At 33.9% G+C, this 25,627-nt stretch overlaps 1 protein-coding gene across 2 annotated transcripts in view; it reads left to right on the top strand.

Moving 5' to 3' along the window:
• Positions 1 to 23,516, top strand: part of SPOCK3 (SPARC (osteonectin), cwcv and kazal like domains proteoglycan 3) — a 495,024-nt gene extending 471,508 nt beyond the window's left edge. Inside the window, exons 8-11 of one of the 2 annotated variants that reach the window (XM_008000219.3) lie at positions 2,102 to 2,323; positions 15,370 to 15,432; positions 19,008 to 19,145; positions 21,815 to 23,516. In XM_008000219.3, the coding sequence (XP_007998410.3) occupies positions 2,102 to 2,323; positions 15,370 to 15,432; positions 19,008 to 19,145; positions 21,815 to 21,984 (593 nt within the window). In that variant the 3' untranslated portion in view covers positions 21,985 to 23,516. The remainder of the gene's footprint in view (positions 1 to 2,101; positions 2,324 to 15,369; positions 15,433 to 19,007; positions 19,146 to 21,814) is intronic. The other variant, XM_073017709.1, reaches the window with a different exon arrangement.
• The last annotated feature ends 2,111 nt before the right edge of the window (positions 23,517 to 25,627 follow it).

Below are 25,627 nucleotides of genomic sequence, written 5' to 3'. Positions count from 1 at the left end.
TATTCTTTCTCCTATGTGCTTTATTTTGGATAATGTCCTTCACATGTCTTCAGATTCAAGGATTTTTTTTCTTCTGCAGTGTCCAATGTGCTTTCAATACCATCCAGCATGGGTTTTGTTTCATTTATTGCATGTTTCATTTCTAGACATTCTAGTTAGAATGTTGCATATAGTCTCCAGACAGAAAACCCTAATTGGCAAATCTGTAGCTCATGCTATTCTGCTCAGTTTCTCTGGGCAGTTCCTTCAACCTACAAAACCCTGTAACACATATCTCATCTACTTCTGCACCCTCCAAACTGAGTCTGACCTTTCAGAATTGGTTGAATCCCAGAGAAGTTTTTGTCTTTCATGTGTTTGGCTGTACCCAACTCTCTTTCCCCAGTGCTCTTTTCCTGCCAGCCATAAGATAGATAACAGATACTCATTTTGGAATGAGATGGCCATTTCTCTATGCAGACCCTTGTATACTTTGGATCAAGGGCACACTAGAAATCTCAAACCAAGTTTGCTTTATTCATGTAATCCTTGAGCATTTGGCAACTTCTGGTAATAAGAGTAGTTTAAACCAATATCTCAAAATATGCTGTTTTAAAAATTTGCTTCAAGATAATAGGGACATAATCTACATTTTTAACCTTACATTTCCAGAACCAAGGTAAATGCTCACACAGTAAATAGGAAATAAGGAATTCATATTTACTGTTTGTTTGAGTAGGATAACTCTGTTTTGATTCTATAAACAATTTTACAAAGAGAATTTAAACAACACCAAAAAAAAATAAACACTGCAATTCTTTCTCTAAACTTTTATGAAAATGCCAGAAATACCTCTTTCACCTACATATTCCCATTTTCTAATATGGTGATTCACAGATAGCATTAAACATCTTCTGAAACATAATAAAATCAATTCCCAAAAGTTTGTGAAATTATACATTTTTCAAGCCCCCAAATCGCCAATTTAATTTTTAATCCTAAGTATTTATATTTTTATTTCTATCATTTTTATAACTCAAAGTATAACAAGAAAAAAACTATCAAAATAGATTTTGTATTACTAGAACATAAAATTAGCTACAAAATCTGAGAGAATTGCATTCATGAATCTTTAAACTACTATTCAAACACTGTTGTTGAAGATTACATCTTTTGATACTCTCTTCATAAGTCTCCATGTCTCCAATACATCCTCTCTTCCATGCAAGTAACTGAGTTATTCATTTACTTTCACTTGTAATGAGTAGGAAAGAGAAAATTAAACAACTAGATGAGCAACATACAAATTAGAGCTCACTGAATCCCTAAAAATAAGAATTGTTAAAAGCAAATTTTTAAAATAGTTCAAAACACTGGCGTTGCATCTGATGCTATTTAGGACACTGAGGTTAGTGAGGTCTGCAGCTTACCAGGGGTTACCCATGTGGAATAGTGTGTAGCTTGAATACAAACCCAGTTCCATCATCTCTCTATACCTGCTCTATCCAGTGCACCATCTGGCCTCCCATAACAACACATTTGCATTTGTAAAATTTCCTTGAGGGAAGCAGGAGACCAAGTAGCTGTGTAAATTACGTGATGACTATTCTTTCTCTGGTCAAAAGGTTTATGTGAAATAGCACAGTGACCAACATATAGGGCATTATTAAAGTTATTACTTATTTTGTGTAAAGTATGCTTTTAAGATATTATTTTCAGTTCTGTGAGTAAATATATATTTTATTTTTTGTTTATCGGATATTTTAAAATAATATTTACATATATCTAATGAGATGTTTATCATGATATACTGTTTATTTAAAGATGTTTGATCAGTAAAGTAATATAAATAATATATAATTATAATGGTAACTGCCATTGAATGAATGACTAATTAGTACAAGATGCTTTCTGGTTAATTAATTCTCACAACTATCCTGAAATGTAGAAACTACTATATCCACTTTAATTTGAAACAAATTCCTCATGATGAATTTAATGCTTTACTTCTCTGACTATTCATTAGATATCCTACACTAGCTACCTGCTATGTTGACTTATTTTGCTTTCTGCTAATGGTGTCTTTCATATTTAACTAATCATTTTCTCGCTTTGCTTTTAGGATTTGATACCAGTATCTTGCCAATTTGCAAGGACTCACTTGGCTGGATGTTTAACAGACTTGATACAAACTATGACCTGCTATTGGACCAGTCAGAGCTCAGAAGCATTTACCTTGATAAGAATGAACAGTGTACCAAGGCATTCTTCAATTCTTGTGACACATACAAGGACAGTTTAATATCTAACAATGAATGGTGCTACTGCTTCCAGAGACAGCAAGGTAAAAGATGAGACCCCTACAGATGCAAATAGTTGACCTGCATGTCAAATTTTACTTATTTTTTATGATAATAAAATAGTACACTATGCTCATTCATTTTATATACGTTTTTGTAATTCAAGTGTTTAATAAAAGAGCAAATAAGCAGCTTGTTGAGCAAACAACTCTGCCAGAGATGCAACACATGCTAAATAAGATGAAAAATAGTAATTAATATTTTATATTAATGCACTGCATTATAGTTTCCATTATGAGCCACCAAGAAGCACATAGAGATATAAGAACATAGATATTAAAAGTAATCATTAAAATTAATTTGCTATCTGCTTTGCCCACAATGTAAAATAATGAGTTTTTTATCACTATACTGTGGAGTTTTAATGTTCTATTTTGTGATTGTATTAAATGAGTTGAGTGAACCAGAGCATTCACAATAAAGTTATTTTTACTCCTGTGATTTTAAAATGATTTAGTCTTTCAAACTTTTCAAAATAGCTTAGCTTTTATAAAATTCACTAGCAGAAAAAGCATCTCTTAATACAAAGCAGGAGGTCAGACAAGTTTAAAGTTAGAATGATACCAATTCTTTATGCATCTTTGTGTATTAGGAAATGTAAACATAATGTAAAATTGGAATCACGCTTATGGAATCAATTGATAGTTTATATTAAATATGTATAGGGGAAAAAACAAGAAACTCACATTATTATAAAGTTTTGAGAAACTAAAGAAACAATGGTAAGTGTAATGTTGATGTTAATTTAGGAAAATACCCTGGGAATTAATGTGGTAAATCCTGCTATTGTCAATGCTTTTTAAAATTCTTGACACTTAAGAGAAAGAACAAGATACTTTACTATATCAATGATTCTTAGTCTTTAATATGGAAAACCAGCACATTATATGGGGTATTTTATTATCTCAATTACTTTTCCATATTTAGTAATAGTTCAGTAATTAGGGGTGAAATGAATATGCATAAATTGATTAGTGGTAAGTCAACAGAAGCTTTAGTTGAGTACAGTAACTTAACTGTTTATGAACCACTCTAAAAAAAAGTTTAAAAAATACATTTACTGTATTAAAATATGTATTACACACACAAACACACATTGTTGGCTATATTACATATGTGCTTTCAAGTTAAATACTCTTAAAAGCCTACATCCTAGTATTAATGATAAGTGTGCATTTAAATAATTTAAATAATAAAAGTAGTAAATCCAGTTAAATTGCCAGAAAAATACATGTAGTCATGTACTCTTTTCTTATGATGACAAATGTTATTTTAGTTTTTTATTTTTATTTTTTGGTGTTATGATAGCATATTTTTGGTGTCTATACACAAACATTTAAAATATTCTGAATAACGCTGAATGCTTCGTCTACAGAAATAGAAAAATACTTTTATCTTAGAATATTCTTGGGGTTTGTAGCAATATTTGTAGGATTGATTAAAGGTACCCATAGCAAAGTTTTACTTTATTTATGTTTCATTTAAAGAGCACCATTCTCCGAAAGTGTTTTGTATAGCCATAAGAAGATTTACACTCTGATTCATTTAGTGCGTAGCAGAAATAGTTTAATAAATGGTACCTAAGCTAGTAAAAGAGCTTATACAACTTCTCTAACACTTACAATGCTTTGGGTAAACTCTTAGCCAACATTTCATTACTTTAATTGCTAGAAGTTGCAAAAGTTCTCAGGGTAACTGAGAAGGCATGCTAGTGATATGATACAGATTCGTTTTTATGTATTCTTTTAGTTCAATAAGTAATTTTATTAAAACGTAACCATTAATTTATATGGTGATTTTTTCAAATATTCCATCTTAGAATGTTTTCTGAAATTCTTATTTGCTGTAGCTATAGATAGATATAGATAGATAGATAGATAGATAGATAGATAGATAGATAGATAGATAGACAGACAGATACTCTATATAGCTGCTATATATAGAGTGTTGTCTCTCTCAAAAATAGGATGGAATGAGAGGTTATTTAATCTAGGTTTACTTAAAACTGTAATGAAGACTACAGTTGCATAGTGTGGAAAATAATGATGTTTTTCTAAAAAATACTTTCACATTATAAAATTAAAGTTAATTTTGAAAGTTTAATAAATGAGGTTAAAAATTTCAGCTGCGCAGAGTGGCTCATGTCTGTAATCCTAGCACTTTGGGAGGCCAAGGCGGGTGGATTGCATAAGCTCAGGAGGCCAAGACCAGTGTGTGCAACGTGGTGAGATCCTGTCTACAAAAAATACAAAAATTAGCCAGGAGTGGTGGTACCTGCGTGTAGTCCTAGCTACTTGGAGATCTGAGGCAGGAGGGCGAGGTTGGAGGCTGAAGTGAGCTGAGATGGCACCTCTACCCTAAAGCCTTGGCGACAGAGTAACAGAGTGAGACCCTACCTCAACAACAACGACAACAACAACAAAAGGAACATACAATTTCAAGCCAGTGAAATATTTGGAGTTTTCCAAGAGAAAAAAATGTGTTTGAATTTTGATTAAGAAACAAATTTGTTTCTATGGCTAATTTTCTAAACTCATGACAATCAAGAAATACAAAATGAACATGATTGTAATTTGTAGAATTATTTATTCTTAGTAATCCTGAAAAAGTGAGTAGGAGGAATACTAATTTGGGATTTTAGCTACCTTACGTGTTAAGAATGTACTTTCATAAAAATATGTCTACTTTTACTTACTCTAAAAAGTAAATCATTTATTAGTTGTTATTCCATTGAAAATGCTGTTGTGTAAGATAAAGGAATGATAAAGAAAACTAACATTTATTCAGCTCCACTTAGTCTTTCATGTACATAAAATTATTACTCAAATAGCCCTGTGAAAGTATAAATATTCCCATTTTATGGCTAAGGTCTGAAGTTTATTCATATTCAATAACTTCACATTATGAAATCAGTAAATGAATAAACTGGTATTTGAAATTAAACTCCTTGATTTCTGTCTTCAAATATTTTTAATTCTGCTTTCAGAAATAGCAGGGTAATTATATATAAAATGCCATAGAATCATCAGAGCAACTTATTGGAAAGTCTTATTCAGTGTGAATAACATCAACAAGTCATTTTCCAATAACTAGTTTATGCAATGTTTTTTCTCAAGAATGAAATGAAAATTAATGACATTATTGAAGGTTATGTATACATTTATTAAATAGGAAGATATGTCAAAGGGTAGTGCATGGGGGATTAATTCATTTGTTTTAAAACATATGGTTTTCCTATTAAATGAAATAAATATGGAGGATTTGGAATTGTGAATATTTGAAATTTCTATGAATGAAACGAACCTAATACAGTTTTAAAAATATAACCATTCTATGAGAGGCGGCATGACCAATAATGTATTGAGAAGAAAAGTGAGTAAGGGCAGTGGCTTACTTGAAAAACTGCTAGAGGGTTGCCTTGTTGTGAAACTTCAGGGTACCATTCATGGTGCAATTCAGGTAGATGGCACCCTGTTGGAGTTGTGCAGTACACAGCCTCTGCGGCCATACGCTGCCAACTGAAAGATTCATTCACAAACCTCCATAATGCCCACTTTCTTTTCAGTTTTGACTCTATATTATCTATATATATTTGACAGCCAAAAACAAATATTTCTTAGAAGTGACTACTTTCAAGTATAGAAAACATGCTTTGTATTGTAGTAACTATTGGAAACACATAAGTATTTTAAATTTATTTATCCTAATTACGTTTTATTTAGTTCAGAATTTTATGAGTAAATAAAAATGCATTGTTACTGTTGTATTGAAAATTACCAGTTCCTAATATAATGACTCCAATGTAGGGGTTTGGGTTTGTAAATTCAGAATGCAGAACGATGAACAATTTTATATTCAAAACAAATAATGGCCGGGCGCGGTGGCTCACGCCTGTAATCCCAGGACTTTGGGAGGCCGAGACAGGAGGATCACGAGGTCAGGAGATCGAGACCATCCTGGCTAACATGGTGAAACCCCGTCTCTACTAAAAATACAAAAAATTAGCTGGGTGCGGTGGCGGGCGCCTGTAGTCCCAGCTACTCGGGAGGCTGAGGCAGGAGAATGGCATAAACCCAGGAGGCAGAGCTTGCAGTGAGCCGAGATTGTGCCACTGCACTCCAGCCTGGGCGACAGAGCGAGCCTCCGTCTCAAAAAATAAAAATAAAAATAAAATAAATAAATAAATAAATAAAAACAAATAACATCTGGAAATTTAACTTCTACTTTTTTTTCATCTTTTTCCATATTAGTTTAGAACAGTTAATAAAATATTCTGATTAAAGTTTATATTTTATTAATTTGTGATTCTCATACAGTTTTTAAGCACATAAAATAAGAATTTAGCATAAACTTGAAAAAAGTAGTTTACTACTCATTGGTAGTAAACACATTGGGGAATACATCTTATGAGACGAATCCATGTGTATAACCTAAGCTGATCTATTAGTCCATACCCTATGTAGACCTAATAGTCTGATTCTGTCCAAACTTTAATGCAATTAGTTAGGTTACAATTCTTTTATCTAGATCAGTTCTTTGCAAGTGAGTTTAAATGATAGATGAAGTCTCAATTAAATGCTCTAAGAATACATAAAGGCCAGACTTACAGAGCTGGCTTATAAATAATAAGAAACCAGTTTAAAACCAAATATTATATGTACTTGAACAATCCAATCAGTCATGATTTTCTTGAAATTCTGAAATGTTCCCTTACACAGAGCTTGCAACATTGGTAGTCAGGATTATTCTCTGAGTTTACTAATCAAAATTCCAATCAAATGTACCTGGATTTTCAGGTATAGACTCAAATGCACCAGGATGTTCAAGTAAACATCAGAAGTACTATTTCTGCTTTACAATAACTAGCCAATTACAACTAGAAGAACTGTTTTCAATATAATATTGAAACTTAAGCTGGACTCTTTGCTCTTAGTTCTCAGATGTCATATTTGGAGAGCTATGACATTTTAAATGTCTATATTAAAAACTATGCAATTTGATTCCTAATTCTTTAATATAAGAGACTCAGAAAATTATTAGGACTAACAAAGGGATCAATTGGATCAATTTCAAAATGAAATAGAGCAATATGGTAATTATACAAGATTTTCAAACATGTTTCTTTTTCTTTTTCTTTATATTTTATTTTATTTTTTAATTTTATTTTTTATTATATTTTAAGTTCTAGGGTACATGTGCACAACATGTAGGTTTGTTACATATGTATACATGTGCAATGTTCGTGTGCTGTACCCATTAACTCTTCATTTACATTAGGTATTTCTCCCAATGCTATCCGTCCCCACTCCATCCACCCCATGACAGACCCTGGTGTGTGATGTTCCACACCTTGTGTCCAAGTGTTCTCATTGTTCAATTCTCACCTATGAGTGAGAACATGCAGTGTTTGGTTTTCTGTCCTTGCGATAGTTTGCTCAGAATGATGGTTTCCAGCTTCATCCATGTCCCTACAAAGGACATGAACTCATCCTTTTTTATGGCTGCATAATATTCCATGGTGTATATGTGCCACATTTTCTTAATCCAGTCTATCATTGATGGATATTTGGGCAGTTCCAAGTCTTTACTATTGTGAATAGTGCTGCAATAAACATACGTGTGCATGTGTCTTTATAGCAGCATGATTTATAGTAATGGGATGGCTGGGTCAAATGGTATTTCTAGTTCTAGATCCTTGAGGAATTGCCACACTGTCTTCCACAATGGTTGAACTAGTTTACATTCCCACCAAGAATGTAAAAGTGTTCCTATTTCTCCACATCATCTCCAGCACTTGTTTCCTGATTTTTTAATGATTGCCATTCTAACTGGTGTGAGATGGTATCTCATTGTGGTTTTGATTTGCATTTCTCTGATGGGGAGTGATGATGAGCATTTTTTCACGTATCTGTTGGCTGCATAAATGTCTTCTTTGGAGAAGTGTCTGTTCATATCCTTCACCCACTTTTTGATGGGGTTGTTTGATGTTTTCTTGTAAATTTCTTTAAGTTCTTTGTGGATTTGGATGTTAGCCCTTTGTCAGATGGGTAGATTGTAAAAATGTTCTCCCATTCTGTAGGTTGCCTGTTCACTCTGATGGCAGTTTCTTTTGCTGTGAAGAAGCTCTGTAGTTTAATTAGATCCCATTTGTCAATTCTGGCTTTTGTTGCCATTGCTTTTGGTGTTTTAGTCATGAAGTCCTTGTCCATGCATATGTCCTGACTGGTATTGCCTAGGTTTTCTTCTAGGGTTTTTATGGTTTTAAGTATTTAATCCACCTTGAATTAATTTTTGTATAAGATGTAAGGAAGGGATCCAATTTCAGCTTTCTACATATGGCTAGCCAGTTTTCCCAGCACCAGTTATTAAATACGGAATCCTTTCCCTATTTCTTGTTTTTTTTTTTCAGGTTTGTCAAAGATGGTTGTAGATGTGTGGTATTATTTCTGAGGGCTCTGTTCTGTTCCATTGGTCTGTATCTCTGTTTTGATACCATTACCATGCTGTTTTGGTTACTGTAGTCTTATAGAATAGTTTGAAGTCAGGTAGCGTGATGCCTCCAGCTTTGTTCTGTTGGCTTAAGATTGCCTTGGCAATGTGGGTTCTTTTTTGGTTTCATATGAGCTTTAAAGTAGTATTGTTCCAATTCTGTGAAAAAAGTCATTGGTAGCTTGATGGGAATGACATTGAATCTATAAATTACCTTGGGCAGTATGGCCATTTTCACAATATTGATTCTTCCTATGTATGAGCATGGAATGTTCTTCCATTTGTTTGTGTCCTCTTTTATTTCATTGAGCAATGGTTTGTAGTGCTCCTTGAAGAGGTCCTTCACATCCCTTGTAAGTTGGATTACTAGGTACTTTATTCTCTTTGAAACAATTGTGAGTGGGAGTTCACTCATGATTTGACTGTTTGTTTGTCTGTTATTGGTGTATAAGAATGCTTGTGGTTTTTCCACATTGATTTTGTATCCTGAGACTTTGCTGAAGTTGCCTATCAGCTTAAGGGGATTTTGGGATGAGATGATTGGGTTTTCTAAAAATACAATCATGTCATCTGCAAACAGAGATAATTCGACTTCCTCTTTTCCTAACTGAATACCCTTTATTTCTTTCTCCTGCCTGATTGCCCTGGCCAGAACTTCCAATATTATGTTGAATAGAAGTGGTGAGAGAGGGCATCCTTATCTTATGCCAGTTTTCAAAGGGAATGCTTCCAGTTTTTGCCCATTCAGTATGATATTGGCTGTGGGTTTGTCATAAATAGCTCTTATTATTTTGAGATTTGTCCCATCAATAGCTAGTTTATTGAGAGTTTTTAACATGAAGGGCTGTTGAATTTTGTCAAAGGCCTTTTCTGCATCTATTGAGATAATCATGTGGTTTTTTTTTTTGTCTTTGGTTCTGTTTATGTGATGGATTACATTTATTGATTTGCATATGTTGAACCAGCCTTGCATCCCAGGGATGAAACCGACTTGATCTTGGTGGACAAGCTTTTTGATGTGCTGCTGGATTCAGTTTGCCAGTGTTTTATTGAGGGTTTTTGCATCGATGTTCATCAGGTATATTGGTCTAAAATTCTCTTTTTTTGTTGTGTCTCTGCCAGGCTTTGGTGTCAGGATGATGCTGGCCTGAAAAAATGAATTAGGGAGGATTCCGTCTCTTTCTATTGATTGGAATAGTTTTAGAAGGAATGGTACCAGCTCCTCTTTGTTCCTCTGGTAGAATTTGGCTGTGAATCCATCTGGTCCTATACTTTTTTTTTGGTTGTTAGGCTATTAATTATTGCCTCAATTTCAGAGCCTGTTATTGGTCTATTCAGGGATTCAACTTCTTCCTGATTTAGTCTTGGGAGGGTGTATGTGTCCAGGAATTTATCCATTTCTTCTAGATTTTCTTTTTTTTTTTTTTTTTTTTTTTTTTTTTTTGAGATGAAGTCTTGCTCTGTCACCCAGTCTGGAATGCAGTGACGCAATCTCGGCTCACTGCAAGCTCCACTTCCCGGGTTCACGCCATTCTTCTGCTTCAGCCTCCAGACTAGCTGGGACTACAGTCGCCCACCACTGTGCCAGACCAATTTTTTCCATTTTTAGTAGAGACTGTGTTAGTCAGGATGGTCTCGATCTCCTGACCTCGTGATCCACCCGCCTTGGCCTCCCAAAGTGCTGGGATTACAGGCATAAGCCACCACGCCCAGCCTAGATTTTCTATTTTATTTGTGTGGAAGTGTTTATAGTATTCTCTGATGGTAGTTTGTATTTCTGTGGAATTGGTGGTGATATCCCCTTTATCCTTTTTTATTGCTTCTATTTGATTCTTCTCTCTTTTCTTCTTTATTAGTCTTGCTAGCAGTCTATCTATTTTGTTGATCTTTTCAAAAAGCCAGCTCCTGGATTCACTGATTTTTTAAAGGATTTTTTGTGTCTCTATCTCCTTCAGTTCTGCTCTGATCTTAGTTATTTCTTGCCTTCTGTTAGCTTTTGAATGTGTTTGCTCTTGCTTCTCAAGTTCTTTTAATTGTGATGTTAGGGTGTCAATTTTAGATCTTTCCTGCTTTCTCTTGTGGGCATTTAGTGCTATAAATTTCCCTCTACACACTGTTTTAAATGTCTTCCAGAGATTCTGGTACGTTGTGTCTTTGTTCTCTTTGGTTTCAAAGAACATCTTTATTTCTGCCATCATTTCGTTATGTACCCACTAGTCATTCAGGAGCAGGTTGTTCAGTTTCCATGTAGTTGTGCAGTTTTGAGTGAGTTTCTTAGTCCTGAGTTCTAATTTGATTGCACTGTGGTCTGAGAGACGTTTTGTTATGATCTCTGTTCTTTTACATTTGCTGAGGAGTGCTTTACTTCCAAATATGTGGTCAATTTCAGAATAAGTGTGATGTGGTGCTGAGGAGAATGTATATTCTGTTGATTTGGGGTGGAGAGTTCTGTAGATGTCTATTAGGTCCACTTGGTGAAGAGCTGAGTTCAAGTCCTGGATATCCTTGTTAAGTTTCTGTGTCATTGATGTGTCTATTGTTGACAGTGATGTGTTAAAGTCTCCCATTATTATTGTATGCGAGTCTAAGTCTCTTTGTAGGTCTGTAAGACTTGCTTTATAAATCTGGGTGCTCCTGTGTTGGGTGCATATATACTTAGGATAGTTAGCTCTTCTTGTTGAATTGATCCCTTTTACCTTTATGTGATGGCCTTCTTTGTCTCTTTTGATCTTTGTTGGTTTAAAGTCTGTTTTATCAGAGACTAGGATTGCAACCCCTGCTTTTTTGTTTTGTTTTGTTTTCCATTTGCTTAGTAGGTCTTCCTTCATCCCTTTATTTTGAGCCTATGTGTGTCTCTGCACAAGAGATGGGTCTCCTGAATACAGCACACTGATGGGTCTTTACTGTTTATCCAATTTGCCAGTCTATGTCTTTTAATTGGACCATTTAACCCATGTATATTTAAGGTTAATATTGTCATGTGTGAATTTGAACCTTTCATTATGTTAGCTGGTTATTTTGCCCATTAGTTGGTGCAGTTTCTTCCTAGCATTGATGGTCTTTAAAATTTGGCATGTTTTTGCAGTGGCTGGTACTGGTTTTTCCTTTCCATGTTTAGTGCTTCCTTCAGGAACTCTTGTAAGTCAGGCCTGGTGGTGACAACATCTCTCAGCATTTGCTTATCTGTAAAGGCTTTTATTTCTCCTTCAGTTATGAAGCTTAGTTTGGCTGGATATCAAATTCTGGTTTGAAAATTCTTTTCTTTAACAATGGTGAATATTGACCCCCACTCTCTTCTGGCTTGTAGAGTTTCTGCCAAGAGATCTGCTGTTAGTCTGATGGGCTTCCCTTTGTGGGTAACCCGACCTTTCTCTCTGGCTGCCCTTAACATGTTTTCCTTCATTTCATCCTTGGCGAATCTGATAATTATGTGTCGTGGGGTTGCTCTTCTTGAGGAGTATCTTTGTGGCATTCTCTGTATTTCCTGAATTTGAATGTTGGCCTACCTTGCTAGGTTGGGGAAGTTCTCCTGGATAACATCCTGAAGAGTGTTTTCCAACTTGGTTCCATTCTCCCCATCACTTTCAGTACACCAATCAAACATAGATTTGATCTTTTCACATAGTCCCATATATCTTGGAGGCTTTGTTCATTTCTTTTTACTCTTTTTCTCTAAACTTCTCTTCTCACTTCATTTCATTTATTTGATCTTTAATCACTGATACCCTTTCTTCCACTTGATTGAATCGGCTACTAAACCTTGTGCATGCGTCACGTAGTTCTTGTGCCATGGTTTTTGGCTCCATCAGGTTATTTAAGGTTTCCTCTACACTGTTTATTCTAGTAAGCCATTCGTCCAATCTTTTCTCAATTTTTTTAGCTTCCTTGTGGTGGGTTCAAACATTCTCCTTTAGCTCAGAGGAATTTGTTATTACCGATCTTCAGAAGCCTACTTCTGTCAACTCGTCAAAGTCATTCTCCATCCAGCTTTGTTCTGTTGCTGGCAAACTGAGAGAGATCCTTTGGAGTAGAAGAGGTACTCTGGTTTTTAGAATTTTCAGAGTTTCTGCTCTGGTTTCTCCCCATCCTTGTGGTTTTATCTGCCTTTGTTCTTTGATGATGGTGACCTACAGATCGGGGTTTGGTGTGAATGTCCTTTTTGTTGATGTTACTGCTATTCTTTTCTGTTTGTTGGTTTTCCTTCTAATAGTCAGGACCCTCAGCTACAGGTCTGCTGGTGTTTGCTGGAGGTTCACCCCAGACCCTGTTTGCCTGGGTATCATCAGTGGAGACTGCAGAACAGCAAATGTTGCTGCCTGATCCTTCCTATGGAAGCTTCATCTCAGAGGGACACCTGGCTGTATGAGGTGTCAGTCAGCCCCTACTGGGAGGTGTCTCCCAGTTAGGCTACTTGGGGGTCAGGGACCCACTTGAGGAGGCAGTCTCTTTGTTTTCAGATCTCAAACTCCATGCTGGGAGAACCACTGCTCTCTTCAAAGCTGTCAAAAAGGGACATTTAAGTCTGCAGAAGTTTCTGCTATGTTTTGTTCAGCTATGCCCCACCCCCAGAGATGGAATCTACAGAGGCAAGCAGGCCTTGTTGAGCTGCAGTTGGCTCCACCCAGTTCAAGCTTCCTGGCCGCTTTGTTTACCTAGTCAAGCCTCAGCAATGGTGGACACCCCTCCCCAAGCCTCTCTGCTGCCTCACAGTTCAATCTCGGACTGCTGTGCTAGCAGTGAGCAAGGCTCCTTCGGCATGGGACCCGCCAAACCAGGTGCAAGATATAATCTCCTGGTGTGCCATTTGCTAAGACCATTGGAAAAGCACATTATCAGGGTGGGAGTGTCCCAATATTCCAGGTACTGTCTGTCATGACTTCTCTTATCTAGGAAAGGGAATTCTCTGACTCCTTGTGCTTCCATGGTGAGGTGATGCCCTGCCCTGCTTTGGCTGACATTCTGTGGGCAGCACCCACTTTCTGACCAGTCCCAATGAGATGAATGCCGTACCTCAGTTGGGAATGCAGAAATCACTCGCCTTCTGCATCGCTCACACTGGGAGCTATAGACTGGAGCTGTTCCTATTCGGCCATCTTGGAATGATTCTCTTTCTTTCCATTTTAGATTCTGTAAGATGAAATATTTTTTAGATTTTGCAAGATTAAATTCACATATTAAACTACAAAACATATGTTAAGCACCTATCTCATTCTTTATTCCACTTTTTTACATAAAATGTAATAATTGAATATTTTGAATTCAATGTATTATATACTTTTAAAATCATTTAAATTAATTATACTTTGCCTTTTTACTAAAAAGTTGTACCACAGGACAATAAGAAATAGTATATTATTTTGCAGTTTTACTATTTTATAATGCCACTTTTATATAGCAAGCATTAACAGCAAGTTTTTAGACTATGAATACAAAATGCATTAAACTGCTTTCAGATAAGACTATATATTTTACATATTATGTATGTATATAATTATATGCAGTTATCTCTTGATATCCAAGGGGTATCGATGTCAGGACAATTTGTGAACACTAAAATCAAGTCACTCAAATCCCTTCTATAAAATGGCAAAGTATTGACATATAACCTACACATGTCCTCTTATATACTTTAAATCATCTCTATATTTTCTTATTTTTTGAAAATTTTCGATTAGCGGTTGGTTGAATCTATAAGTGCAGAACTCACAGATATGAAGGGCCAATAGTAAATATAAGAGTAACAATATAAGACAAACTATATTGTGACTATTTAGAATTTTACATTTCTCTACAAATGTCCTCCTTCAAGTGGTTAAGTTTGAAAATAGGCAAAGATTATTTCCAAATTGGTTTAAATGTTTTCAGTTTATTTTTAAATAACGGCTTATCAGAAATAATTTTATATTATATCCTGTTCCTAAATTGCATATATGGATGAAACTAAAAAGATCAATATCTCTTAACATTATACAGTATTAAAATTTATAATAAGATCTTTAACAAAGCTGGAAAGAAGCATTAACATTTTCATACATTACTTTTGTAACACAAAGTTATTTGTCTATATCATAGAAACTTTTAAATGAGGGGAAAACCTAATCAGTTAATTGCTTCAGTAGCAGTCAATTATTGAATTCACATTTCTGACTTGACTGACCTTTTAAAAGTAAATAAGAAGTATTTTTCATCATATAAGTATCTTTTATACTTTTAAAAATCTGATCCAGGCATTCTGAGGAAAGCCAAGGTGATAGATATATTGACAATTAGGAAAGTAGCATGAGTGCTCTCTCTCTATATATATAGATAGATATTAGATAGATAGATAGATAGATAGATAGATAGATAGATAGATAGATGATTGATAGATGATAGACACATGTATGTATCTATATGAATGTATCTTCATAAGTAAACCAATTAATATGTAATACGTGTCTTCTGAAGGCACACAAAGACCAAGTGAAGTTTGATAACATAGAAATTACACTTTCTTTGTTTAACTACAATCCTCTAAGTAACATTTTTAATGTCATTGCAGACCCACCTTGCCAGACGGAGCTCAGCAATATTCAGAAGCGGCAAGGGGTAAAGAAGCTCCTAGGTGAGTAATAGATCATTCTTCTGAAGGCTTTATTGCTTACATAAATAACCCCAGGGAAACAGCAACATAAAATCAATATTAATCCAACAAAGATAGACTGCACTAAATTTCAGCAACAAAATTTATGAACTTTTTGAAAGCCATTAAACTTACTTTTATTACCTTACCTATTGAAAGATATTATGTCTGTTTTATTACCCTAATATAATGTTCATTTTGAAAGTTATTAAGTAAAAAGAGAGATTTAAGCAATGCTAAAGTTAAAACATCAGCAGAAAATTCAGTTCTAATTCTATGGTTAAGATTTAAGAATTGATGGCAAATATATATATATATGTATGTGTGCTATTTAAAGCAAGTAGTTTTATAAATTGGGTGAAAAGGTGCTCTGAGTACCTCAGGGAAATTTGAACAGACTTGTTGGTATTTTTCATTAGTATTTTTTACTACCCTACTTTTAATAAATAAATGTATAAGTAGATAGATAGATATTTCAGATTTTATTCAAAGCTTTGAAATATTTAAATGTTTGGATATAAACAGATTATTAAATTATTACATATGAGTGGTTTATTCATATAACCATACAATTTTTAAATAAACTATTTTTGGAATAGTCTTAAATATATAAAAATGGTGACAAAGGTACATAGCTTCCAAACATTCTTCACCCAGCTTCCTCTAAATATGACGTCTTGCATGTGCCAAATAATGATGGAACATTTGTAAAAATCTAAGAAATTAGCATTGCTATAGTCCTATTAAGAAAGCTTCAGAGTTTATTTGGATATCACCAGTTTTGCCACTGTTCTTCTTTTTCTATTTTGGAATCCAAAGTGTGACACCACATATGCAATATTTATTTTCACATATATTGACATACTGGTGTATTTAGTGGCACATAACTCTAAGTCTCTAGATCTGATTCATCTGTTTTATATTTTGACTTACCATCTTTGTAATTACAATATATTATGTTTAAATAACAGGATTTTTCACATTACTTGCAAATCCTCGTTTCAGTGGCCATTGTACAGAATTTAAAAATTAGTGTTTTGTAATAAAACATTTTTAGGTGTGAAAATTACTAATGATAAATGCTACAATGTGTCATGTTTCCTTTAACCCTGTTACAAGATGCAGGAGATATCACAGCTCACAAATGAAAATAATACATTCTGGCTGGGCACAGTGGCTCACGCCTGTAATCCCAACACTTTGGGAGGCCAGGGTAGGCACATCACCTGAGTTCAGGAGTTTGAGACCACCCTGGCCAATATGGCAAAACCCCACGTCTACTGAAAATACAAAAATTAGCCTGGCATGGTGGTGTGTGCCTGTAATCACAGCTACTCTGGAGTCTGAAGCAGGAGAATCGCTTGAACCAGGGAAGAAGATGTTGCAATGAGCCAAGATGGTGCCATTGTACTCCAGCCTGGCTAACAGAGCAAGATTCCATCTCAAAAAAATAATAATAATAACAATACGTTCTTATATAGGTTTGTCTTGGCAAATCAAAGTTTAGCCATGTACTATAAAGAAAGCCATTGAAATTCAACTGAAAAGTATTTTCTACTTAAGGTCTATTAGTAACAAAAATCTGTTAGAATACAGGTTTTGATTATTTGAAGGTATAAAAAAATACTTTGTGCCCATTTGGGAAGAGTTACCTTCATTATTCTTTCATAATATAAATGAAAATTTTTATAGAGAACACTAAAGGCTTTAAGCATTTCTTCTAATTTGGGTGGGGTATTATAGGCGTCTGAAATTGATCACTTGTTATATACGAGTATGGTGCCACATGTCCTGATTTAGAGATTCAGTCTTTGAAAGGAAAAGAGAGTACTCTTAGGAATTATGCTAAAACTGCAGACATCAACCAACTTTACTGGTATAAAGTATCAATTATGGTCACATTAACTATACATCATAACATGTATATGTCAAATATGTCAAATCATGGTAGTTGTAAAAGCTGTAGATGTAACAACGTTGAATTTTTTTTCTTATTTTTTTCTGGCCTTGAATCCATATAAAGTGTTCTGTAGTTACTGATATTCTTTATATCTGATTGACAGATTAGCAGTTCAGCTATTTGAATAAATGTAGTTTTTTAACTGTTAATAATTTGCATATAACAATTTTCAAACTTTTTGAGATAGTGAAATTTTGATGCCATATGGTTACAAGACTAAGTAAATTTTGTCTTTTATCCACTTATTTATTTATTTATTTATTTTAATTCACCAATAACTATCATGCTTCTGGTCACAGAAGAAAAAATAGTCAGAAAATAAAAGAAAATATTCTTATCTCCTAACTTAAATTCTGGTTGGAGTACTTATAAAGAACAAGATTTCACTTTTAAATTACTAATTAAGCATTTATCATGAGCATTGTGCCATGGAGTATGTTAGATTTTATAAATATAAAAATCAGTCTCTGGCCGGGAACAATGGCTTATGCCTGTAATCCCAGTATTTTGGGAGGTTGAGGTGGAAGGATTACTTGAAATCAGGAGTTCGAGGTCAGTCTTGACAACACGGCGAAACCCCATCTCTATTTAAAAACACAAAAATTAGCCCGGTGTGGTGGTGCACGCCTGTAATCTCAGCCACTCAGGAGTCTGAGGTAAGAGAATCACTTGAATCTGGGAGGCAGAGGTTGCAGTGAGCCGAGATCGTGCCACTGCGCTCCAGCCTGGGCAATGGAGCGAGACTCTGTCTCAATAAATAAATAAATAAATAAATTTGTCTATCTGTTCTACTATTCCTAATAGACTGTGTTCCCTCTAGACCATGGGTTTGAGATGTTGTTCATACAACAATGAAAATGAAGAGAACCTAAATATTTCTAACTATAGATGATATCACAATATAGTGGTGAAAGTACGCAGGGACAGTCAACACACACACACACACACACACAGAGAGAGAGAGAGAGAGAGAGAGAAAATGGAAGAAGTAAGTAATCAGGAATCTTTCACTTGAAAAGAAGACTTTAGATTGTGGGTCACATTTACATCACATCTTAAAATGGAAGAGAGAAGAGAGAGATTCTAGTTGACATAAACAATGTGTAAAGAGACAAAACAGCATTGAATTTGGGAAAAACAGAGAGCTTGATTTGGAAAGAGCTTGGAATATAGGAATGGGGAAATGAAAGTAGAAATTTGCCAGTGATGGAGGCAGATGGTGACAGGTCTTCTGCCATGCTAAGTGGTCTGGGTGATTTAATATAAGCATGGCACTAATCAAATGTTAATTCTGTATTGTGCCTCTGAAACACTATCCTTTGCACAGTGAGAACTAATGAAATAGTAATTTGCTTAACAAAGGAAATGAATCCATGAACTATAAATGGTTCACTGTGGCAATGGCCAGCTCCATGACAGAAAGAACTTCCCTGATTTCTTCTAAGGCATCACTGGTATCTATCCTGGAATACAGTGGACACTCCATATGTGTATGTCTTTAATGCATTAATGCATAATTTGGTGCCTATCAAAAAGGATGACAGCTTATTCATAAACTACATGTGTGTGTTTGTATGCCTGTGGCTTGTTTCAACAGGACAGTATATTCCCCTGTGTGATGAAGATGGTTACTACAAGCCAACACAATGCCACGGCAGTGTTGGACAGTGCTGGTGTGTTGACAGATATGGAAATGAAGTCATGGGATCCAGAATAAATGGTGTTGCAGATTGTGGTAAGGAGAAGGGTTACTTATTTCATAATTTCCCAAGCACAGAATTAAGTGCTTTAGTGCCTCATTCATTTGTTCAAGCATTTAATCCGGACTTACTCTATGCAAAGACTATAGAATATATAGGGTGGAGGAAGTGACAAAAAAACTTACTCCTAGCATGTTAAAAACTTGGATAGATAATAAGTGGTCATTGCATAATTTAGATTTTCTAGAGAGATTAATTAAAAGCTGGGTTCCTTTCCTACTTCAAATTCAGAAAGTGGTTGAGGTACTTCTTTTCCTCTCAGCTGAAGCAGACCTTTTTCATTCATCCTACTGCAAGTCAATAAACTCTATTTATCATGTCTTCAGATGACACCCTTTTGTCTGTATACCTCTGGAGATGGTGACTTAGGGAATATGTGGGTTCACCAGCCAAAGAAATACAAACCTTTTTAAAGTAAAAGTTCATAAATTACAGCTATATGAGCATATTTCCTTGTGCTTGAGTGAGGAAAATGTAATTTGATTGTTTAAAGGGAATTGTAGTTAATATTCAAATTCTTTTTTAGGAACATGCATTTTTTATGTATTTATTTATTTATTTTTATTTATTTATTTTTTTTTGAGACAGAGTCTCCCTCTGCTGCCCAGGCTGGAGTGCAGTGGCCAGATCTCAGCTCACTGTAAGCTCCGCCTCCCAGGTTTGGGCCATTCTCCTGCCTCAGCCTCCCGAGTAGCTGGGACTACAGGCACCCGCCACCACACCCAGCTAGTTTTTTTTGTATTTTTTAGTAGAGATGGAGTTTCATCGTGTTAGCCAGGTTGGTTTCAGTCTCCTGACCTCGTGAACCTCCTGTCTCGGCCTCCCAAAGTGCTGGGATTACAGGCTTGAGCCACCGCTCCCGGCCTTTGTATATATTTAAAATAGAATGTAACAATTAGTTGAACATAGCATACATGCATTTTAAAATTTCCATTGTAGTACCATTTGTACTTCATAAAACATTTCTCTAGAATGCAAGTGTCAATTTTGTTTGTACTATCAACAGTTTTCATGACAAAAGCCACTTCATTGTACACACACACACACACACACGCACCAGGAATTAATTCATTGTGTTTCAATTAATATAAATGATCAAAAATGAAAATAAGGTACTTTTTAGTCTTACATTTTAGAAAATATTTAGATGTATTCTTCAAGCAAATTTTAGGCTAATAAACTAAGACTGTTAAGAAAAAGATAAACAATAAAAGTAGTCTCATTTAATCTTTAAATTCTTGCTCTGAATCCATTTGTTCATAACATTTTTAATAGCTTAGTTTTGTTTGCTGACTTGGCCAATGCAATTAGATTTAAGTAGGAAGAAAGAGGATTCAGTAGCTACCTTACATAAATTTTACATATAGGGAACACATCTTTGTAATATGTACTGTAAAGTAGTTGCATTATAAATTACTTCAGTTGTCACTGATGACAATGATGGATATATAACTTTTTTATGTTGTAAATAAAAATTATATGGAGATGAGTTCCTTAAGTGAACAAGAACATTGTTTTTGGAACGTGGACATCTAAGTTTTCTTAACATTTTATAACTAATACAGCAGATGAAGGTGGAGAATGAAACAATATTTTCTTCAGTTAAGATGGGAATTTTAGTATGTTGTCTCGTGAGATCAACCAATTTATAAACCTTAAAGTACATCAATTGGATTTATTATAATTAGATACAAAGAATTATAAGAATAAAATATTAGAAAGAGTAGAAAATAAATCCACACCAGCATTGGAGGAGCTGAAAAGTCAATATGCGGTGAGTGCTAAGATGTATGTGCATTATTGCCTCCATAAATATTAATAGTTATTTTTAAAATATTTTGTAAAATGTTAGTTTTCTGTTGCTGTAGTAACAAATTCCCACTTAGTGGCTTAAAACAACAAACGTTTATCCTACAGTTCCGTACCTCAGAAGTTCAACACAGGTCTCACTAAGCTCAACATCAAGATGTCAGCAGGAGGGTGCTCCTCTCTGGAAGCTTTAGGGGAAAATCTATTTCCTTGCCCTTTTCACCTCTTAGAGGCAGCTTGCATCCCTTGGTTCATGGACTCTTTCCTCTAATCTTAAGCTGACAACATTGCGTCTCTGATCATTCCTCTGTAGTCCTCGCTCCTTCCCACTCTATCTGGAAAGCATTTTCTTATTTTAAGAACCTAAGTGACAATTTGGATCCACCTGGATAATTCAGGATAATCTCTCCAATTCAAATTCCTTTACTTAGCCGAATTTGCAGTCACTCTTTCATGTAAGGTAACATATTTATAGGTTCTGGAGATTAGGAAATGGACATATTTGGTGGGGCACTTTTTCTGTCACAATTGTAGAAGAAATTTTAAATTAAAATGCACAGTCTGACATGAACTTCTATAAAAACTAGGCTGAGATCAATCTTGCATAACACACCTCGATAATGATTCTGCTTTTAGCACATACATTTTAACAAATGATAGATTTTTAACATGTGATAATTTTCCAGAAAAAAGGATCTTTCCTTATCTTTGATAAGTAAGATAGAAAAGCAATTACTTTTTTAAAAATATTCTTAATTTTTGTAAGGATTTTGTCTTTCAGTAGTTAACACTATTCAGTCAAATAAAGGTAATGTTTATGTTCACTTTTTTTAAGCTATAGATTTTGAGATCTCTGGAGATTTTGCTAGTGGAGATTTCCATGAATGGACTGATGATGAAGATGATGAAGACGATATTATGAATAATGAAGATGAAATTGAAGATGATGATGAAGATGAAGGGGATGATGATGATGGTGGTGATGATCATGATGGATACATTTGATTGATGACATCAATAAATTCTACATTTCTAATATTTACAAAAATGATAGCCTATTTAAAATTATCTTCTTCCCCAATAACAAAATGATTCTAAACCTCACATATATTTTGTATAATTGTTTGAAAAATTGCAGCTAAAGTTATAGAACTTTGTGTTTAAATAAGAATGATTTGCTTTGAGTTTTTATATTCCTTACACAACAAGAAAATACATATGCAGTCTATTCAGAGAAAATAAAGTTTTGAAGTGCTACTATAATAAATTTTTCATGAGAACAAACTTCGTAAATCTTCCATAAGCAAAATGACAGCCAGTGCTTGGGATCGTACATGTTAATTTTTTGAAAGATAATTCTAAGTGAAATTTAAAATGAATAAATTATTAATGACCGGGGTCCTGAGGATTTAAGAAAAATATGCATGCTCTAATTGCATTTCCAAAGTAGCATCTTGCTAGACCTAGATAAGTCAGGATAACAGAGAGATACCACATGGCAAGAAAAACAAAGTGACAATTGTAGAGTCATCCATTGTGTTTACATTAATAGTAATGTTTTTAACTATGAAGTTATTCTGGATCTCATAGTACATTTTACAAAATGGCAAGTATGGAAAACCATGGATTCTGAAAGTTAAAAATTTAGTTGTTCTTTCCAATGTGTATTTTAATTTGGATGGCAGTCTCATGCAGATTTTTAAAAATATTCTTTAATAACATGATTTATTTGCCTTTCTAGATTTCTTTATCTTTCTGACCAGCAACTTAGGTTTCAGAGTTTAAATTAGGAAGACAAAGGGAAAGATTGATTTAAACCGTATTGTTACAAAGTTTGTCATTTGCCCCAAGGTCAAATTTTAAATTCTTAATTTTCATTTTATTTCCCATTTTAGATAAAAATTTGCATTTAATCTTAGAATTAAGTTATTTTTGTTAGTAGTGCCGAAACCTAGAGAACGTATTGTATGGTGCCTTGCAAAAATAGAAATAGAAAGATTTTAGCATGCATACCAATATAGTATATTACGCAATATATAAGCACACCTAATTAACAGATTAATAACAGTAAAGGTACTGCTGCTGGAATGAAGAAAACGGGATATGTTTCTTCCTTTTTTTCTATTGTTACATAATTGCCATGTGGACTTGTTTATGATTATTGTGTAGAGTAGCATTTAAGATTTAACTGTAGCAAAAATTACTTTAACTGCTGTGTTTAAGTTAGCATGTTAATTAATTGTGTAGACATTTTGGCACATCATCACTTTTAACTATATCAGACCAATGGTTTTGTGCCCATAATAAAAATGGAAAATCCTGTTGAATGTTACATATTGGTATCTTTAATTTCAACAGTCGGTAAACTGGTTTACCAGTATACAATTCATTGAAAGCAAAATTGATGAATTATTTCAATTTAATTTATACACACTCAATACAAACTTTAATGTTGACTTTATGTAATATTTAAAGTATAATGCATTTTCTTTTTTACTGTTTATGTATAGTTTACAAAATAAAGAATCTTATAACCAGATTGAACTGTTCCTCAATGGTTTTTCTGGAATACACAGAGTAGCATGAAGGCTTCTTAATCGAGTCTTTGATTTTTAAAATGAATGCATCACAAACTAGCTAGGGGAGTTTCCTGAAATTTTAGAATTTCAAAATTAGAGCTCTTGGAATCTTGAATATTATTTTTCAATGTATGTTAAAACGTGTTTTTGTTGGTGGTGGTTTGTTTTATTTCATTTGTCATAATATTGTAAAATGGATCATATTTTTGTCAAGGCTGTATTTTAAAACCCACTTTTATAGTGTCATACTTAACATATTTGGCTAAATTTCTATAGCAACAGCATTTTGAAGAGTGGTCAGATAGCCTTGTCTATTTAACAAATGTATATAAATATAACTGATTGGGAAAAGACAAAAACAAATTATATACAGAGGTTTAGCAAATGAATGTAACATAACAAATATAGTAATGTTGAAGTTAGGCTGTTTTTCTAAAGAAGTGTCTCTTAGACTCCCAAGAAAGCAATTAAATCAACAGCAAATAGAAAATAAAAAAAGATTACACTATAAAACTTTATGTAAATTATTTGTATACAATATATATTTGTGTGTGTATAAAAATTCTATTTGTAATGTTTATTAGGTCTTTTCATCATCATTTAATTAATTTTAAATATTTTCATACAATACAATTATACCTATACATTTATCCCCCCAAAATATAAATATTGGACAGCTACTGTAAATCAGACAGTATTCTACACACTAGATATTGATTAATGAACAAACTATGAAGTGTAAAGACAGGCAGTACATTTATTCCTAGCCCATAATACAATATGGCTATAATCTCCATTGGAATAAACCAAAGAAAGATATTTACTAGATTTAATTTGAATAAGAAACGAGGTATTTTGAACTCCCAAACGAGAGTCCTTGATAGAAACCCCAAATCTTAACATTTTAATTAAAAAGAATCCAAGTATCTCAACAGTTTGTTCTTTCTTAAATTGAAATCCGATTCATAGGTATAAAGTCATACAATACAGTCTATAATAGTGTCTTATCTTTCTCATCTGTGTTATTTAGAAAGCACACATGCGACTCAAAAATTACAAGACATTCGGAATCACAGCAAATTGAAAACTGAAACATTAGAGGAAATGAGTAGAAGAAACATACAAATAAAATAGCAAATGTTCCTTTTATGCCAAAATCTAATATGGAAATTAATGATGCTTTATTGTTGTGCTTATCGGGGATGGTAATTCTGCCTAATACTATTGAGGGAAAAATGCTAAGTTTAAAATAAACATGAAACATTTTAATATTGATCAAAATGATATGTGACCTAATTCAAACTCTGTATTTCTGCCAATCATTTAATAGAAAACATCCATCGAACCAAAATATCAAAATTATTAGCAAAAATGTTCTAACTAATAAAACAGCTGCTAAGAGTACTTTATTCTGTGTATACATTTTTACAGTATTTTTATTTTACATGAAACTGATGATGTGAAAAGTAACTCATAAGCATTGATCCTTATAGGCTAGTGATAGTTTATTTAGAGCATATTTACAAAATTGCAGGAATAAATACACATTTTGTAACAAACATTTTGATGAATTGTTTTATATAAAATTAATGAAGTGTCGTTGTTAGCTGTATGCAATAGATTATTAAGGGCTCCATACACAGTCTACTTTTAGAGATTTCTAATAACTTGGGGGGAAAGTGGAGAATGAGCCACACTGAATACAGCCATCATAAGTAGTGTACTTGTTCTGCCAGACACAAGTGTGCACATATGCACACACAAACACATGCGTGCACACAGATTAGCCCAGTGTTTTCTTTGAATTTAAAATACTCAGTACATTGATTCACATTTATTTCTCTTATATTTTGTTCATGATGAATAAAAAGTACTAGACCATATCATACATTGCTCAGATGAAGTAAGAAAATTTAAAAATCTAGAACATTTAAAGTGGTATGAAGATATAAATAAATGATGATATGAGCTCCCTGTAGCTTATTCTATTTGACATTATTTTAAACCTAATAGCTGATATGAAGGTTAATATAATGAAAGGCGACATTTTCACTCTTTCTAGTACACGT

The sequence above is a fragment of the Chlorocebus sabaeus genome, chromosome 7 (genome assembly GCF_047675955.1).
Source record: "Chlorocebus sabaeus isolate Y175 chromosome 7, mChlSab1.0.hap1, whole genome shotgun sequence".
Taxonomy (NCBI): Eukaryota; Metazoa; Chordata; class Mammalia; order Primates; family Cercopithecidae; genus Chlorocebus; species Chlorocebus sabaeus.
The sequence above is the reverse complement of the archived record's forward strand: the minus strand, read 5'-3'. Positions and strand labels throughout refer to the sequence as shown.